At 49.9% G+C, this 15,797-nt stretch overlaps 1 protein-coding gene across 1 annotated transcript in view; it reads right to left on the bottom strand.

Moving 5' to 3' along the window:
- Positions 1-7,330: 7,330 nt before the first annotated feature.
- Positions 7,331-15,797, bottom strand: part of DHCR24 (24-dehydrocholesterol reductase) — a 38,648-nt gene continuing 30,181 nt past the window's right edge. The window contains exons 7-9 of the mRNA XM_001153930.7: positions 11,722-11,919; positions 11,118-11,296; positions 7,331-10,089 (exon numbers count right to left, since the gene is read on the bottom strand). Of these exons, the coding sequence (XP_001153930.1) occupies positions 9,936-10,089; positions 11,118-11,296; positions 11,722-11,919 (531 nt within the window). The 3' untranslated portion in view covers positions 7,331-9,935. The remainder of the gene's footprint in view (positions 10,090-11,117; positions 11,297-11,721; positions 11,920-15,797) is intronic.

Genomic DNA, 15,797 nt, shown 5'->3' with positions numbered 1-15,797 from the left:
GAGTGTAGCATGTATTACACGGCAATTCTAGAACTCTGCGGGAACACCTCATTGCCATCCCAGGATGCTTCTGGAAGCTTAGCAGGGCCTCACTGATGAGGAAACTGCTGACCTCAGGCAATGTCCAGCCATGGGGAACATCGGCTTCACCCCTGAGTCAGCCCTTGTGGGCACCCTTCCCTCACTGTTTCATGTCAGTGAGAATGGGGGAGCAGGTTGTCCCTAGAGGAGACTGGGATACCACAGCTTCGTCCACAAAGCACAAATAATGATAAAAAATACTTGAAACACTTTCTTCCATGCGCGAGTGTCTTACAAAAAGCAGTTATTCTCCTGTGTCAAAACAAATGTTTTTGAAGAAGTAAAGCCATCTTTATTCACCTTGCCAACGTATTGCACATGACCAGGTGCCCATGCCCACTAGGTGATCCTCAGAACCTGGTTGCCGCAGGACTGCCTATGTTTGACACCCACTCATTGTCATGTTACTTGTGGTCCATGTTGCAAGGGGGTGCTGAAGGCATACTAAGAACCTGGACGTTAAGAGTGGGGAAAAACTGCTACCCTCCTGAGCAACCAGGGAGGTGCTAGAACCTGATGTTACTTTTTTAAGACTTATGTGCTGGAGTGTTCAACCCAGTCACCCGCAGGACCACTTCTAGAAACTGAACTGGAATTCGGTGGTTATGAAACATTTATTCGTTTATTTTTGGGGGCTGAGGAGCTCTTTTCTTTCTTTTTCCCCAAACAAAAGCTTTTAGGGAAAGTCCAATATAACAAACATGTAGCCACTTTGAATCAAGCTGGGTGAGGCCGGGAGACCAGCCCTCCTGGCCAGCCCCTGTGCCCTCCTTCCCCAGGGATTGTTAGGAACCAGGCCTCGCGGTAGGAGGTGAGCAGTGGGTGAGCTCCGCCTCCTGTCAGATCAGCGGCAGCATTAGATTCTCACAGGAGCCGAACCCTATTGTGAACTGCACATGTGAGGGATCTAGGTTGCATGCTCCTTATGAGAATATAACTAATGCCTGATGATCTGAGGTGGAACAGTTTCATCCTGAAACCATCCTCCCCTGCCACCCCGCCCTACCCTGGTCTGTGGAAGAACGGTCTTCCATGAAACCGGTTCCTGGTGCCAAAAAGACTGGGGACCGCTGTAATAAAGGACTTACATCCAGAATATATATGTGAGTTCATATATATCTCAATAAGAAACAACAAAATAAAAAATGTATAAAAGATGTAACAGACGCTTTACCAAGAAGATATATGGATGGCAAATAAGCACATGAAAATAAACTCAATGTCATTAGGCATTAAGGAAATGCAAATTAAAACCACAATGAGATACCACTACCCACCTATTAGGATGGCTAAAATTGAAAAGACTGACCATACCAAGTGTTGGTGAGAATGTGGAACTCTCGTATACTGCTGGTGGAAGTGTAAAATGGTACAACTATCTTAGTTCATGTAGAAGATGTTAACATCAGGCCAGGTGTGGTGGCTCAGGCCTGTAATCCCAGCACTTTGGGAGGCCAAAGCGGGCGGATCACCTGCGGTCAGGAGTTCGAGGTCAGCCTGGCCAACATGGTGAAACCCTGTCTCTACTAAAAATACAAAAAAATTAGCTGGGCGTGGTGATGGGCACCTATAGTCCCAGCTACCCGGGAGGCTGAGGCAGGAGAATCGCTTGAACCCGGGAGGCAGAGGTTGCAGTGAGCTGAGATCGTGCCATTGCACTCCAGCCTGGGCGACACAGCGAGACTCCGTCTCAAAAAAAAAAAGGATGTTAACATCAGGGGAAGGCAAGTGAGGGGGATTGCTGTACTACCATTGTGATGTTTCTGTAGAATTAATTACAAATAAAAATAAAAAGTAATAAAACGAGTTAAAATGTATGCAATAAAACTTTTTAAAGAGACTGTTTACCTTACAAAATAAGTATATTTGTTCAAATATCTCTATCAGCTATCATATTATAGACAGTCACTGTCACTGTAGAGAAGGTCAGCAAGGCCAGGTGCGGTGGCTCACGCCTGTAATCCCAGCATTTTGGGAGGCCGAGGTGGGCAGATTACCTGAGGTCAGGAGTTCGAGACCAGCCTGGCCAACATGGTGAAACCCCGTCTCTACTAAAAATACGAAAAAAAATTAGCCAGGCGTGGTGGAAGGCACTTGTAATCCCAGCTACTCGGGAGGCTGAAGTAGGAGAATTGCTTAAACCTGGGAAGTGGAGGTTGCAGTGAGCAGAGATCAAGCCACTGCACTCCAGCCTGGGTGACAGAGCAAGACTCTGTCTCAAAAAAACAAAAACAAAAACAAAAGAGAGGTCAGCAAATTTGTGATGCTTGCCTTTTTATAAGAGAAACCTGTGTAACAACTTCATTTATTTATTTATTGAGGCAGGGTCTTGCTGTGTCCAGCCCAGGCTGGAGTGCAGTGGTGTCATCATGGCTAACTACAGCCTTGACCTCCCGGGCTCAAGTGATGCTCACACCTCTCAGCCTGTCAAGTAGCTGGGACTATAGGCTGCACCACCACGCCTGGATAATGTTTTGTTTTTTCAGAGATAGGGTCTTGCTATGTTGCCCAGCTTGGTCTGGAACTCCTGGGCTCAAGCTGTCTTCCCACCTTGGCCTCCTAAAGTGCTGGGATTATAGGCATAAATCACTGAGCCTGGCCACAACTTTTTTTTTTTTTTTTTTTTTGAGACAAAGTCTTGCTCTGTCGCCCAGGCTGGAGTGTAGTGGGGGGATCTCAGTTTACTGCAACCTCTGCCTCCTGGGTTCTAGCGATTCTCATGCCTCAGCCCCGCAAGTAGCTGGGACTACAGGCATGAGCCACCACGACTGGCTATGTTTGTATTTTTAGTAGAGATGGGGTTTTGGCTGGTCTCAAACTCCTGGCCTCAAGTGATCTACCAGCCTCGGCCTCCCAAAGTGCTGGGATTACAGGTGTGAGCCACCGTGTCTGGCCCCTGGCCACAACTTTAAATCAGGCAATTCTTTTAAATATTTTGCCATGAGATAAGAATGAGTTCATGTGTGTTACAAAAATAATGTGTGCTGGGGAGGGACATTCATCTATAATGGAGCAAAAGGCTCTCTGGCTGCCAGGGCCGGCTTTGCTGCCTATGGAGGGCTAGAAGTGCCAGGAACTCCACATCCCTCTGGAGCTACCCTCACTGAGGGTAGTTGGTGTATAAATACCAGCTCCCTCAGCCCTTGTGGGGTGTACCTTTGAAATGCATGTTTTACACTGGTTTCCAGTTTTCCCAGTGCAGTTACACTGTAGTGGCCCCCAGTGGTAACCTGCTTGAGAATGAACCCATTATTTGCTGTCATCCCTTCTCCACTCCCCTGCTGGTGTTTTCTTCACCTCCCAAATAAACTGCTTGCATTCAAATCTTTGTCTTAGGGTTGGCTTCTAGGGAAACCCAAACCAAGACAAACACTAACATTTTCTCAGGCATCCTGATGGATCATCCTGTTACACCCTGGGCTTGGGAACCTCATTTGGTGACCACTGCTCTGCTCTGCGACAATAACTCCATCTGTCTGTCCAGGCTCTCCTTGCACACCCTCAGACAGCCCTTCCCAGTGCAGGGCAGCTATGATTGTAAAAGGGTCCTTTGGATGTTGAGCTAAAATCTGGCTTGTTGTGACCCTTGCCCTCCTGCCTGGGCAGGGCCATAAGAGGACATGGAGTTCTGCAGGTTGTTAACTGGACTCTGCTGGGGCCTCCAGCAATCCCTGGAGAAGGAGGGCACAGGCCCTGACCATGACGGCTGGACTCCTGGCCGCACCCAGCTTGACTCAAAGTAACTCCATGTTTGTTATATATTGGACTTTCCCTAAAAGCTTTTGTTTGGGGGAAAAAGCCCCACAGCCAAAAATGAAATGAATAAATATTTAATAACCACCAAATTCTAGTTCCATCTCTTGAAGTGGTCCTGCAGGTGACTGGGTTTAACCCTCCAGCACATACATCTTAAAAAAAGCAACAGCAGGTTCTAGCACCTCCCTGGTTGCTCAGGAGGGTAGTGATCTCTCCCACTCCGGTGTGAGATGCTGCCAGGTTGTGGGAAGCCCTGAGCGGGCCAAAAATAGCCTTTTACAAGCCATGCCACCAGACTTAACATCCAGGTTCTTACTATGCCTTCAGCACCACCTTGCAACATGGACCACAGGTAACGTAACAATGAGTGGGCATCACACATAGGCAGTCCTGCTGCAACCAGGTTCTGAAGATCAGCTAGTGGGCATGGGCAGGTGGTCATCTGCAATGCCTTGGCAAGGTGAAGCATGGCTGGCATAGCTGCTCACTTTACAGGGAGAAACTGAGGCCCACAGGAGGAACAAGTTTACGTAGGTTGCACGGTGTGGTTGCTTTAGTAAACATTACTAGAATGGGACTTCATTTGCTGTGTTAGGTTCTTATCAATACCTAAGGGTGACGGTTCTGCCATCATGAACGCTGTACCGTGCTGTCTTTGGCTTTTTACCTTGAGTTCACAACATCCCTGGGCACACCAGCCAGGCCAGCTCTGGGAAGCTCCCTTTGTTAAAAGCTCAGGTCCTCCCATCCTCATTGCTGTGGGCTGCTTGATGCCTGTCCTGGGCCTGAGCAAGCCCAGGTCCCACTCCGGCCCTGCCATAGTCCTTTGGCCCTGAAGGCAGTTTCACCTTCGCCAACTTGACCCTTGGAGCTCCTCCTTCTCAGGAGCAGTTTACACCTGTTCCCAGGTTCAGTTGATCCACTCCCTCTTCCTGGACCTGCGGCGGCATTAGCCAGGGAATGGGGGTTCACCAATAATGAGAATGATTAACAAGGGAGTGGGAATGATCATAGAGATGCCTGAGGTTCAGAAGCCTGAGAGGCGAATGTACTGAGGCCAGAGCCAGGGTGCAGGAGCCACCTTTCCTGCTAAGCTTGGATTTGGAGGGCTCATTAAGAGAGGTCTCTGTTAAGTGGTGTGCTGGTAAATGTTTGTCTCTCAAAACAAAACAAAGCCCTCCTGTGATAGTTAATTGTGTCAATTTCACAGCGCTACGGGGTGCCCAGACATGTGACCAAATATTACTTTGGGTGTGTCTGGGAGGGTGTTTCTGGATGAGATTAACATTGAATCAGACTGAGCAAAGCAGGTTGCCCTTCCTAAAGCAGGTGGGTCTCATTCAATCAACTGAAGACACGAACAGAACAAAAGGACTGCATGAGAGGAAACTCCTCCTGCCTGAGTGCTTAAGCTGGGACATCAGGGTTTTCCTGCCTTCAGACTTGAACTGAAAAATGGGCTCTTCTTGGGTCTTGAGCCTACCAGCTTTTGGACTGGAACTTACACCATTGGCTCTCCTGGTTCTCAGCCCTTTGGACTCAAACTGGAACTATATAATTGGCTTTCCTGGGTATCTAGCTTGCCTACTGTAGCTCTTGGGACTTCTTAGCCTCCATAATCACATGAACCAATACTTTGTAAGTCTCTGTTTCTCTGTCTCTGCATGTGTCTTGCCTTTCTATACAGTCATGTGATGCATAACATTTTGGTCAATGACAGACTGCATATACAATGGTGGACCCATAAGATTATAATGCCCTATTTTTACTGTACCTTTTCTATGTTTAGATATCCAAGTACTTAGCATTGGGTTATAATTGCTTATAGTATTCAGTACTGTACCATGTTGTACAGGTCTGTAGCCTAGGAGCAATAAGCTATCCCATATAGCTAGGTGTGTAGTAGGCTGTACCATTTAGGTTCGTGTAACTACACTGTGTGATATTCACACAATAATGAAATCACCTAATGATGCATTTCTCAGAACTTATCCTCGTTAAGGGATGTGTGCCTGTGTGTGTGTGTGTTTGTGTGTATCTCCTATTGATTGTTTCTCTGGAGAACACTGATTAATACAACAGAACAAGCCCTGATTCGTAGTGCTGCTAATTTCTGTGGTGTAAATGCTCCCCCTGTGGGTGATTTCAGGCTGCCAATGTCACTGAACATGGAAGTGGAAGGAGGTGTGCATGATGGTCCTTGTAAGCTGGTACAAGCCATATCCAGCACACCACTGACCCCCTCCCACAAACACCTTTCTCACCCCTCCCCCAGAGGGATCAGACCCCAGGTCTGCCAGTGGGGTAACTAGAAGTTCCAAGGATATGCATGTAAATTGTCTTCTACTTTCAGCTTCCATTAGATCAGGTAGTGAACAGATTGTTGACACCCTCCTGTAAGGAGGTTGGTAAACCAAGCCAAGGCCCCTACGTGGCCCTCTTGCTTCTTCTCATAGGTCTTGATGCCAGGTTCATGGCTTGAAGTTTGTAAGGCAGCTGCTGCTAAGATTCAGATTTGGAACTGGGAGCAGCAACATACAGATTGTCCAGTCTAGCGCCTAAGCTCAGCAAACCCAGTCCAGTCTAGCGCCTAAGCTCAGCAAACCAAGGAGCTCTGGGTTGGGCTCTCAGGCACCAGCCCAGGTAATGCCTTATTTATTGAGACAGGGTCTTGCTCTGTGTCACCCCGGCTGGAGTGCAGTAGCACGATCATAGCTCACTTCAGTCTCAAGTTTCTGGGCTGAAGCAATCCTCCTGCCTCAGCCTCCAGAGTAGCTGGGCCTACAGATACTTGCCACCATACTTAGCTAATTTTTAGATGGGGTCTCACTATGTTGCTCAGGCTTGGTCTTGCACTTCTGGCCACAAGCGCTTCTCCTGCAGTGACTCAGGAATCCAGGTTCCTTCTGACATAAGACTCTCCAACCACCTATGGCCTGGTTGTCATCTGCACTGAGTGAAGGGGAGAGCCAGGAGACCTCATATAGGTTTTTATGACTTCTGTTTACATTCCACTGGAAAGCTCTTAACACAAGGACACAACTGACTGTAAGGAAGGCTGGGAAAGGTAGTCTAGCTATGTGTCCAAAGAACGGAGGAATGCATTTTAATGGACAGCTAGTGGGTCCACCAGTTTGTAGATGAGGACAACAGTCTCAACAGGATTAACTTGCTAAAGTTAATTGGTCACAACCAAGTGACAAAGCCAGGCCTCCACCCTAACCAGAGCCACCATCGTCTCACCTGGACTGCAGTGGTGGCCTTCTCACTGGTCTGCTTGCCACCCTGCACACAGAGGGATCCTTTCAACACTTACTCCAATCACACTCCGACAGTGATAGAAATAAACTTGTCAGCTCCTGCATGTTCTTCTAGCCCTCGGCCATGGGCTCATGGGTTCAGTGAGAGCAACTGAGTTGGGGAATGGCACAGCCTGCACCCGAGCCCAGATCTGACTCCACATTTTGGTCCCCCAAGCAAGAAACGACAAACGCCAGCTTCCAGGCCACTTTTATTTAAACAGAAGCAGCGGCCCCACAGCCACGGGGACATGTCTTCCAGACAGCAGACACAGTGCCTGTGGCTGTAAGAGCCTGACAGGGAAGATTCATGCCTTTCTCCTTGGCCCCCATGACCAAAGAAGAAAATAAAAATCACACACCATACACTGCCACACCCATCTCCACCCCTCCCTTTCAGTAATATCCAATTATTCATCCTTCTGGCCAAAGAAACTGGCTACAATTCTGATTCTAAAGAAAACCTTCATGCAGCCAAGAAACTCGGGGCTCTGGAGGGGAGAGGCTTACTCTGATACTTTCCACATGCACTGCCCACTGGCATCAAGTTTAACTCCATCCAAAACCATCACATGGATGGCCAGGGACAGGACTGGCTACAAAAAAAAGCCATGAACTCAGCTCACCATGCTAAGAAGACTGCCTCTTTCCAGGCAAGATTTTACTGGAGCAACATAACCTGAGGGTGTGATTCCAAAATACCTTCCTTTCCAAGCCCCAGGTTGTGGATAAGGTCTGGATTTTGGTTATATGACTAAGGGCGACAGAGGCTGCTGGCATCTCTGGCCACAGTCCCAGTGGCTTAGGGTTGGAGGCTTCACTGGCAAAACAATGGCACTGTTTAACTAGCTCGTGTTAACCATTCATCTACAGCAAGTAGAATCATCAGTTTTGCACTGAGCAAGGAAGCACATGGGTCTCCTATGAGAGCTAATGCCAGAATTCACATGCTTTGTAAAATATAGGATGAGGTTTGTTTCTTTCTTCTGCCCCCTCCAGAGGCCAAATGGGTAGGGTGGTTCCTTTGCCTTCTGAGTGCCTGGATGCCCCCAGCCCTCACAAGACCCTGCTAAGACACTGGCAGTGTGCCAAGCCTTGGGTGGGATGGGTGAACACCCTTCAATGACTCTGAGAGGATTCTGGCACCTGGAATGACAAGACAGATGCTTCCCTGCAAGCCAGACATGAGCCTTTCTGAAAATGAGTTGGGAGCTGGCCTTGGGGTTGAAGGAAGGATCTTGAATGACAGATAATCCCCAAGTGTCCACTGGATCATTTTTCCTCTGACTTTCCACACAAATGAGGCTTTCCGTGGGTTTTGCAACCACAGTGTCTAAGACAATCAGAAGGGTTCCAGGGAGGTCTTGTCTGTAGCGATGTGACAGATGAGGAAACTGCAGCTCAGAGGACAATGACTTGCCCACGTTGCACAGCTCGCTGACAGTAGAGAGGGGCTGAAACCTAGGTCTCCTGACTTACACGCCACAACCATGACTGGCTCAGCTCCCTTAATTCCAGCTTCCCTTACATGACACAATTCCTTCTCAGATTCGGGTTTTCAGCTGAGGCTGGGCAGTTCTTAAGATAGAGTTGCATAAACAACCAAGCTTTGCGTTATAACAAGCCAGGGAAGGACCTAGGGAGGTTCCCTTCCCTCTGGAACGGAAATGGAACTTTCTCTGAGCTTAGGATTTGTAAGGCACTGAAATTAACTACAGCTGGGGTGGGGAGTAGTGGGAGAAAGAAAAAGAGGGATGAGTGGTTGGAGAAATCAAGTCGATGCTCTTTTCTTCCAGCCCCACGGTGAGAATCCTACAGAAACATGAGGGTGGACTCCACTTTCCCACCTGATGCTGTCCACTCCCCAGCCCCCATGCTGCAGAGCAGCGCGGACCCACTCCCACCAAGACAAAGTGGGTTTTGGGAAAGATGAGGCCTGCAGGGTTGGCGAGCCAAGAAGAATGAGCCCAGGTCCCCTGGATCCAATTCAGAGCAGAGACCACTCTCTCCACCTAGGTGTCCCAGGCTGAAGCTGCGACAAGATTCAACCCTGGAATGCCTTCTCCAGGAACACAGGGCACTCCGAGTGGACTCAGTGGTGGTGGGGTGGGCCTGCAGGCCCAGGCATGAACGAGGAAGGGGCAGGACGCACCAAGGATGGCAGGGAGAACTTTGGCCTCGGACCTGGCTTTGGCACAGCGAATCTGGGGCCTCCCCACTCCGTGGCTGCCCTCCTGAGATCCCAGGGTGGGGAAGAGCTGTCCTTCTCCTGTGAGGACCTCGTCTGGCTGATGGAGGCGATGGCAGGGCAACTCCAGGGTATCCCCTTCATCATTCCAGCCATGGCTGTGCACAGGTGACCTAATGTGGAGCCTTTTCAGACTCCACTGCAGATGTGACGCTGAACGGGAAGCAACAAGAGCTACCACTTACCCAGCACCTTCAATGTGACCAGTGCTCAACTCAGATGACAACAACCTGCAAGTAGGTATTACTATCCCTTTCAACTGATGAAGAGACCCGGGCTCAGAGGGGTTAAGGGACTCACCCAGAGTCACACAGCTAATGAGTTCTAAATGGGGAACTGGACTCAGGCTTGTCTGACTCCAAATCCCACATTCTTTCCATTCCACTGGGCTGCCCCCTGGAAGCCAGGAGGAAGGTGGTGTTGGGCTGTCAGGGTGGGAGTTCTGGAGGGGTTTCTCTTTGAAAGTGTGGATCTAGGAAAGCAGCCAAGCTTGAGTGAAGGGAAGATGCCTGACCACTCACACGTGTCTGTCTCTCCAGGTGGGCTCCAGCTCAGTGCCTGGCGGCCTTGCAGATCTTGTCATACACCTCGGGGAAGGCGTCCTGGCAACCCAGCTTCTCTCGCAGCTTGTGGTACAAGGAGCCATCAAACATCTCCCAGAACTCCTCCCGGTTCATGTAGCAGTCGGCATACAGCATCTGGAAGCTGCAGAGGCAGGGAAGTGGGTGAGGACGCCAGGAGGCACATGGAGCGCGAGGCGTGAGAGAAACCCAACTGCTCATTCTGCAGCCCAGAAAAGGCTTTTGGAGGATTTCTCTTGTTTAACCCCCTTAACCTGGTGACGAAGATGGTGCAGGTATTCTTATCCCCCTTTTGCAGGTAGGGAATTGGGGCTTGGGGGTTAGGTAGCTTAGCAGTGGAGGCAGAGTCAGGAGGGGCTTCTGCCCTTCTGCCTGGCCAGAGGCAGGGCTGCCTTCCCTAATGGAGCAGTGGGGTTGTTTTCCTTTAATCTGTTATTGACTTTCAATAAACTAGACATAATTTAAAGTACACAATTGGATAAGCTTGACACATGCATGCAACCAAGGACTCCAATCACTGCAGTCCAGATCGTGGCTATAACCATCAGCCCCAAACTTTCCCCATGCCCCTTAGTTATCTGTTGCCCTCTGCCATCCCCAGGCAACTACTGATGCGCTATCAGTATGGATTCATGTGTGTTTTTGGGAATTTTATATGAAAGGAATCATATGGCATTGTTTTTTCCTGGCTTTGTCCATGTTCCACTCAATAGTTTATCCAGGCTGTTTTCTGAGCAATCCTCTGTCCTGGGCCTCTCCGTGGTTTTCATAGACAGGAATCCCTCTCCTTAGCTTTGGCCTTTCCATCTGGAGCAGTTGCCCCTGGACACAGCTAAGCCCACACCCATCATCTGTTCCTTGGGGAGGAGTGGGGTGACTCCCAGGTTTCTGGCTGGGGCTGCTGGGAGGGTGTGACGTGTTCACTGGAGGAGGGGGTGCAGGGAGAAGAGGGCAAGTAGTCCTGCAAGCCCACCCCCTGCCCATCTTTCACAGCTTACCTCCTGACCCAGAGGCTGCCACAGCTCCGGGGCCCTAAGGAACCAGCTGATAGGCCTGGGGCTCCTGGTTCTCCATAGAGCTGGCCTCATTCCCCTGAAGCAGTACCCTGGGGCTGTCAGCTAGAGGGACCATACTATACTCTGGGCCACTCACCCATGCACGCTGCGGACAAACTTCTCCAGCTGCCTCATGCAAGACCTGGCTTCAAAGTGTTTCACACGCGGCTCCCCATATGCTCCAATGTCGATGTAGAGCTCTGCCTCATTTCCCTTGGGGTGCACTAGGCCTGGCTGGCTGGGCAGGATGAACGGACACAGCCAGATGGGGTAGACCTGGGTAGACCAGGGAGGTGGGTATTGGTGCTTTTTCTCCAACAGATGACAGGCTCATGGCTGGCCCGCTCATACCCACCCAAATGAAGGCTTTGCAGCATTCTCAAGACCCCCTCAGGTGCTCTCAGCTTCACTGCCCCGCCCCCCAGCCCTGGCTGAGAACGCCCTGACTCCACCACCTTGGAGGACACAATCGGAGCAGGTCATGGGAGTGCTCGATGCCAGACCCTACGACTCCTCTCCCAGGGGGGCCATCACTGAGTGGGTTGAGGCCTCCGCAGACACAGGGACAAGGACCTCATCTTAAAGTTGGGAAAACACCCAAAGGGCAGGTGTGCCCAAGGTCGGTCACACGGTTCAGGGTAGGAGACCATGGATTCCAAGGGAATGCACCTGGTGCGCCCTCCCTGCCCTGCCCCACTCACATGGATGTCGTTTTGGAAGGTGTGCAGGGCCTGCTGCAGGCACTTCATGGGCACCAGCATGTCCTGCACCACGTGGTGCTGCTCGTACAGCTTGCGCAGGGTCTCACCCTGGGTCAGCTTCAGGAGGGAGATCTTGGGAGGCACCATCCAGCCAAAGAGGTAGCGGAAGATGGGGTTGTTGCCAAAGGGGATGATGTCCTGGAAAACAAAGATTAGGGTTGGAGAGAAAAAAACCAACAAGGGTTGAATGTCTCCAAGTGCAAGGGGCCAGGGGCCAGGTCCCATTCTGTGCTTGACAGAAGCACGCCTGAGTCCAATTCCCCTCTTTGGAGGGGGTGTGATGGGACCTAGGACTTTACCAGTCCAATCTAGGTTTGCTTCTCAGCTCTGGCATTCGCCAGTAGTGATGACCCCGGGCTAGTTACTTAACTTCTTTGAGCTCAGTTTCCTTATCTGTAAAATGGGCCTTGTGAGGATAATGAGATATTAATACCAAGTGGAAGGCACTCAACCCCATGCCTGGAGTGCAATAATGAGGTAGCTATCATTCCTGATCTAGCTGTTGAGATCTGGCTGGAATAGAGCTGGCATTCCATAAATGTTTGAGAAACGAATGCTGTTGAATGAGCATAGTGATTCTCAGAGAACTTAAGCAGTCTCCCTAGGGGCACACAGCCAGAGACAGCGCTCATGGGGTGGGTGCAGTCTGGCTCAGGTTCAACAAGGAGCCCACTGGTTTGCAGCATCCCTTGCTCACAGCCTGACCACCCGCCTGGCTCCCCCAATTCGGTCTCCCTGGAAACCCTCCTGCGCAGAAGCTGTTCTCTTCCACGCCTCAGACTGCCACGAGGCGGGAGCTTCCTCACTCAGCACTGCTGCCTCCTGATGACGGCCCCCTCTTCCCTCCAGCTCTGCCCACCTCCAACAGAGAAGACTTTGGCCCCTGGGTCACAATCCTCCTCCCTGCTTGAGTCCTACCATGTTCCTGAGGGTCCCCAGTGTCTACTGATGCCCGATTCTCACAGCTCCGGGAGCCCTTGAAGCCAAGGCTGCTCCTCCATTCATTAAACAGTTCTGGCCGGGCGCGGTGGCTCACGCCTGTAATCCCAGCACTTTGGGAGGCCGAGGCAAATGGATCATGAGGTCAGGAGATCGAGACCATCCTGGCTAACATGGTGAAACCCCGTTTCTACTAAAAATACAAAAAATTAGCCGGGCATGGTGGCGGGTGCCTGTAGTCCCAGCTACTCGGAAGGCTGAGGCAGGAGAATGGCGTGAACCCGGAAGGTGGAGCTTGCAGTGAGCCGAGATTGCGCCACTGCACTCCAGTGTGGGCGACAGAGTGAGACTCCGTCTCCAAAAAAAAAAAAAAAAAAAAAAAAATACAGTTCCAAGGGGCCTCCGAGGTCAGGAACCAGGTTCTATGCTGGGTGCTGGGGAACCAAGATAACTGAGACATGGTCTCTGTCCTTAAGACACCCACTCCCGCAGGTGTGGAAGACACAGGCCACTGGATGAGTGTGGGAAGAGTGGGGACAAACAGAGGCTAGGGCAGCTCATGAAAGGGTCCACATCAGACTAGGGGGCACGGTGACTCCCCAAAGCAGCCATGTGTGTAAGCACTGAAGGCTGAGTGACCCTTTCCCTCACTCCTCTGGAGCTGCCGGACCACTCCCATGAAGTCAGGGACCTGCCTGTTTTCTTCTGTTAGATCCTGCGCCTTTGCCAATGTCTGGCATGCAACAGGATCTCAATAAATAGCATGGCTTTTATTGTTTCCTTGGTTACCTTTGGAAGACCTACACATGCCCACAGCAGAAATCCCCATAGTACAAAAGTTAAGCCTCCCTGCGCATTCCTGACCCTGTTTCCCTCCCAGCAATGACCTGACCTCGCTCCCAACCCGCCCTCAACTCCCCTCCCCCTCCCTAATGGCAAGCATTGATATGAATGATTTGCCTACCCTTCGGGAGACATCTGATACAGAGCAGAGGAGCTTTGAAAAAACAGAAAGCAAAAAAACCTCATAAATGGTGGCATCTTAGCGCCACCGGCTCATCACTGTATCCTGTATCAATACAGAGGGCACTACTGCCTTCAGTTGTGGGTGTCTAATGTGTGCTGCAGGGGTCCACAAATTCGGCCCGCCCTCTGGTTGTGTGTCCCTTTACAAATTGTCCATGGCTGCCTCCAGGCTACAAGGCAGAGGAGCAGTTACTAGAGAGGCCTTATGGTCCAAAAAACCTAGACTGTATACTATCTGGCCCATTGTATAAAATGCTTATTGGATCGGGTGCGGTGGCTCATGCCTGTAATCCCAGCGCTTTGGGAGGCCGAGCGGGCAGATCACTTGAGGTCAGTAGTTCAAGACTAGCCTGGCCAACATGGCAAAACCCTGTCTCTACTAAAAACACCAAAAAAAAATTAGCCGGGCGTGGTGGCAGGTGCGTGTAATCCCAGCTACTCAGGAGGCGGAGGCAAGGAGAATCGTTTGAAGCGGAGAGGCGGAGGTTGCAGTGAGCCAAGATTGCGCCATTGCACTCCAGCCTGGATGACTCAGGGAGACTCCGTCTCAAAAAAAAAACAAAGGTTATTGACCCCTGCTCGATTACAGCAGATGTGTCATAATTTATTTAATCACTTCTATACTGGCAGACATTTAGATTATTTCCAGATTATTCCAACTAATATACTTCGTATATGTTATCTTTGCCCATTTATATATGTGTCAGAAAGATAAATTCCTAGAAGTGGAAGATTTTGGCTTAAACAGTGTGTGCAATTTTCATGGATACCATTTCAGAGCTTGTACCATTTTATACTCTCCCAGACAACGTAGAACACTGTTTCCCTTCTCCCTTGCCAGCACGATGTGACATCAAACTTCTAGATCGCTGTCATTCATTCTGATAGGTGAAAAATGAGACTCCTGGAGTTCTGTTTTGCCTGTCTCTAATTCTGAGTTAGACTGTATCACACTGTGATGTTTAAAAGCCATTTGTGTTTTTTTTCCTAAAAATAGTCAACTGGTATCCAAATATATCAGCTGAAACCATTCCTTTTCCAGTCTTAGCCTCAGAAAGTTTAAGTTTTAAACATGTGCCCTGCCCTTCTCCTTTCCCGCTTCTGTCCACCCATTACTTATCCTGTGTGGCTTAGTGACCTGGGATGTCAGGGTCCTAAGCTGCCCCCTTGCTGAGGCCAGTCATTGCAGAGAATCTCACTGCAGCCCTTGTTCTCTGGCCATCCTTGCTCACTGGCTGTAGGGCCCCATGGCAAATCCAAGGGGCCCAGCCTGAGCCAGGAACCCCAGCCCCAGCAGGAAGTCCTGGGGCAATGGCCTTCTATGAACACAAGGACCCTATCTTATCCTTTCTTACTGGTGTTAACTCCCTGTGTTAGCCAACCGCTTATACGAAAATGATGACATGAAAAGGAATGACAAGACAGAGCTGCCCAGCTTGGCTCCTTTTCTTTCAGTCCTTCCTTACTCACCGTAAGTCAAAGGTAGTGTTGGTAGAATGTGCATGTAACAAAAAGAAGTAAAAAGAGTTTATGCAGCATTCTTAATGAAACCAAGAAATACATATACATGAGGAGTTAAATGTAACATTTAAACAATGAACAGTAAAATTCATACTAATAATTTAAATTTTTCTTCACTTAGAATGGCATTAAGTTGCAAATATTTGTGACGAGAGAGACCATGGAGAAAGAAAAAAGCTTTATATTTAGTACCTTTAATGGCACTTTTGGCCTGCTTTTTGCACCCAGCCCTGCAAATTATGCAGCTAACCCTGACCCCGCGTGTTGCTGATTGACCAAGCTGGGGGAAGGGAAGTGACTGGACCAGCCAGGCCTGGCACAGGTGTGACCCGAATGGACTAATCACCCAGAATGCAGCTTGTTAAGGGGCTTAGCACGCAGGCCTGGTCACACTTGGTTCATTCCAGGGCCTTACTCATTAGGGAGGAACCTGGGGGAAAGGCCGCCAATGGGAGGAGAAGAGTTATCCCAGCAGAGGGGGGGAAAAGGCATGCATTTGAAATTGTTTATTCCTCCCCTCTAGAAATGTC

Source organism: Pan troglodytes, chromosome 1 (assembly GCF_028858775.2).
Source record: "Pan troglodytes isolate AG18354 chromosome 1, NHGRI_mPanTro3-v2.0_pri, whole genome shotgun sequence".
In the NCBI taxonomy this organism is placed as follows: domain Eukaryota; kingdom Metazoa; phylum Chordata; class Mammalia; order Primates; family Hominidae; genus Pan; species Pan troglodytes.
The sequence above is the reverse complement of the archived record's forward strand: the minus strand, read 5'-3'. Positions and strand labels throughout refer to the sequence as shown.